This window comes from Colobus angolensis, unplaced genomic scaffold, assembly GCF_000951035.1.
Source record: "Colobus angolensis palliatus isolate OR3802 unplaced genomic scaffold, Cang.pa_1.0 Scaffold267, whole genome shotgun sequence".
Lineage (NCBI taxonomy): Eukaryota > Metazoa > Chordata > Mammalia > Primates > Cercopithecidae > Colobus > Colobus angolensis.
This window is the reverse complement of record NW_012115899.1, coordinates 1401733-1404419: the sequence shown is the minus strand read 5'-3', so window position 1 is coordinate 1404419 and position 2687 is coordinate 1401733. Positions and strand designations below refer to the sequence as shown.

General features: G+C 41.3%; 1 protein-coding gene across 1 annotated transcript; it reads right to left on the bottom strand.

The window, feature by feature from the left end:
- Positions 1 to 996: 996 nt before the first annotated feature.
- LOC105515674 (olfactory receptor 1A1) lies at positions 997 to 1935 on the bottom strand. The gene has a single exon (XM_011947513.1). The coding sequence runs from the start codon at positions 1933 to 1935 to the stop codon at positions 997 to 999; it is 939 nt and encodes a 312-aa protein (XP_011802903.1).
- Between the last annotated feature and the right edge of the window lie 752 nt (positions 1936 to 2687).

Here is a 2687-nt window from a genome sequence, read left to right as displayed (position 1 = left end):
GTTCTAGTTTGATTGCACTGTGGTCTGAGAGACAGTTTGTTATAATTTCTGTTCTTTTACATTTGCTGAGGAGTGCTTTACTTCCAACTATGTGGTCAATTTTGGAATAAGTGCGATGTGGTGCTGAGAAGTATTTTCTAATTCTGTGAAGAATGTCAATGGTAGTTTGATGGGAATAGCATTGAGTCTATAAATTACTTTGGGCAGAATGGCCATTTTCATGATACTGATTCTTCATATAAATGAGGATGGAATGTTTTCCCATTTGTCTGTGTCCTCTCTTATTTCCTTGAGCAGTGGTTTTTAGTTTTCCTTGAAGAGTTGCTTCACGTCCCTTGTAAGCTGTATTCCTAGGTATTTTATTCTCTTCGTAGCAATTGTGAATGGGAGTTTTCTTGAAAGGTTTTAAGGATGAGAAAATAATGTCTGGTTCGATTATCTCTAATTATAATATTACATTTCAGAGATTAATATCTTATTCATTCCACTTCCACCAATATTCATTGGATGCACTTTATCTGACCAAGATTGCGAAGGTACAGTGATGTGTAAAGACAACTCCTGCCCTCAGAGACTTGCAAGCCTAATAAGGGTGATTAAACTTAATAGTCAAATAAAAATGGACACACGAATAGTGATTTATAATCTTGAAAGCACGAGTTACTGTAATCAGCACACCATGTGACCCACGTAGGGCACTTATTATTCCTGACATGTAGATGTGAAAGCTGAGGCTCAGATCTTCCCAACTTGACTCCGCTCATCAGGACGTATGCCCGGTATCCCTGTGCTGCCGCTCTGCCAAAAACAGCAGCAATGAGTTAAAAGTGGTAATTTCAATAATCACTTACTATTAAGTCATTAAAATGTTATAAGAGTTCTGAGAAAAGGAATTTCAGGCTGGAAAGATCAGAGACGGCCTCTTGTAGGAGGATGATGTCAGAACTGGATTTCTAATATACCCTTATTGATGACTACGCTATCCAATGTAGGCCCTCACATTGGTTGCGAGGAGATTCTCTTGTTGAAGAGTTTCCGCAGGGCCGCCTTCATGTCCCGATTTCTCAGACTGTAGATGAAAGGATTTAACATTGGGGTCACTGCCATGTACATTACAGTGATCACTGCGTCTTTTAGGCTATAATTGGTCAAAGGGCGGAAGTACATGCCCATGACTGTACCATAATACAAAGAGACAACCGTGAGGTGAGAACCACAGGTGGAGAAGGCCTTGAGCACGCCCTTGGTGGAAGGAACCTGGAAGACTGTGGAGAAGACTCGTATATAGGAGACAATGATGCATAGCAATGGCACAGAGAAAACGCCGACCCCTACGTACATCATCTTCACATTAAAGCGGATGTCAGAACAGGACAACTTCAGCAAGGGGGTAATGTCACAGTAGAAGTTGGCCACTTCCTGGTTGCCACAGAAGGATAGACTAGCTGTGAGCAGAGTGTGGGGGAGGCCATTGGCATTTCCAATCACCCAAGACCCAACAACTAGCAGGACACAAGACCGTGGACTCATAATTGTTGTGTAGTGAAGTGGGCGGCTGATGGCCACAGCTCGATCATATGCCATTGCAGCCAAAATATAGCTGTCTGTGTTACCCAAGGCTATCATGAAGTACATCTGCATTAGGCATCCCCCAAAAGAGATGGATTTGCTGCCCAAGAGGTGGTTGGCCAGCATCTTAGGGATGGTTACAGATGAGAAGAAGATGTCAACCAAGGAGAGGTTGGAAAGGAAAAAATACATGGGGTTGTGAAGGCGAACATCAGAGCAAATGGCTAGAATGATGAGCAGGTTTCCAATCAATGTGATGGGGTAAATGAACAGGAAGAGGATATAGAAGAAATCTTCCTGTTCCTGCTGACCAGTAACTCCCAGGAGGATGAATTCAAGTGTAGAGGACTGGTTATTTTCCCTCATGGCTTCTTCAACATGAAAGGGGAGAGGAATATTATTATATTAGCATAGTTACTGTGTGTAGTGATAATCCTTCTCCATCACTTCTGACTTAAGTGATGCAGCTGTCTATACATCTGAGTTTATTAAATTATAGAGATATTCAATATTTGGGGAGAAATATCCCTGTTGGTCAATAGAACTAATAGTCATTTACCCCTTGGCAGTCATGTCTAAAAAGTGAGCAATCTCTGAAACAGAAGTGCCCATCCTTCCTGTTCCAAGCATTACCACTAAACGCCTAGAAATTAATCATACAACAAATAATTAAGTGTCATGTCCCATGGTCTAGTCACTTTGTTAGACCTCATGGAGAAGTCATAAATATGTGACACATGCAGTTTATTCATCTATTTATTCAAGACATGGTCTCTGTTCTCAGGGACCTTACAACTTAATGGAGAAGCCAAAGTCACACACTAATTTTATCACACATGGTAAGCAAAGGACAGCATTTTGAAGTCTTTGACAAAATACTCAAGTGCAAAGGGTCTGCTGGTGGAAGGGCCAGCTCAGAAATTAGGGATTTTTTCTATTGAAAAAACTCAGAGGCACCCCAGAGCCCAGGAGGCAACAGGTATCTACCCTGCATTGGAAGATGGTAAATCACAGGGACTACTGCATTTAGATCCTACTAAAACAGTCTGGAGAATTTTCTACCCAGGTTTCTCATTTTCAAAGTAAATTTTCACCATTTCCTTTAAAAGAAAGAAAGG

Coding starts and splice junctions, on each gene's coding strand:
- LOC105515674 (XM_011947513.1), bottom strand. CDS start 1,935: ATGAGGGAAAATAACCAGTCCTCTACACTTGAATTCATCCTCCTGGGA.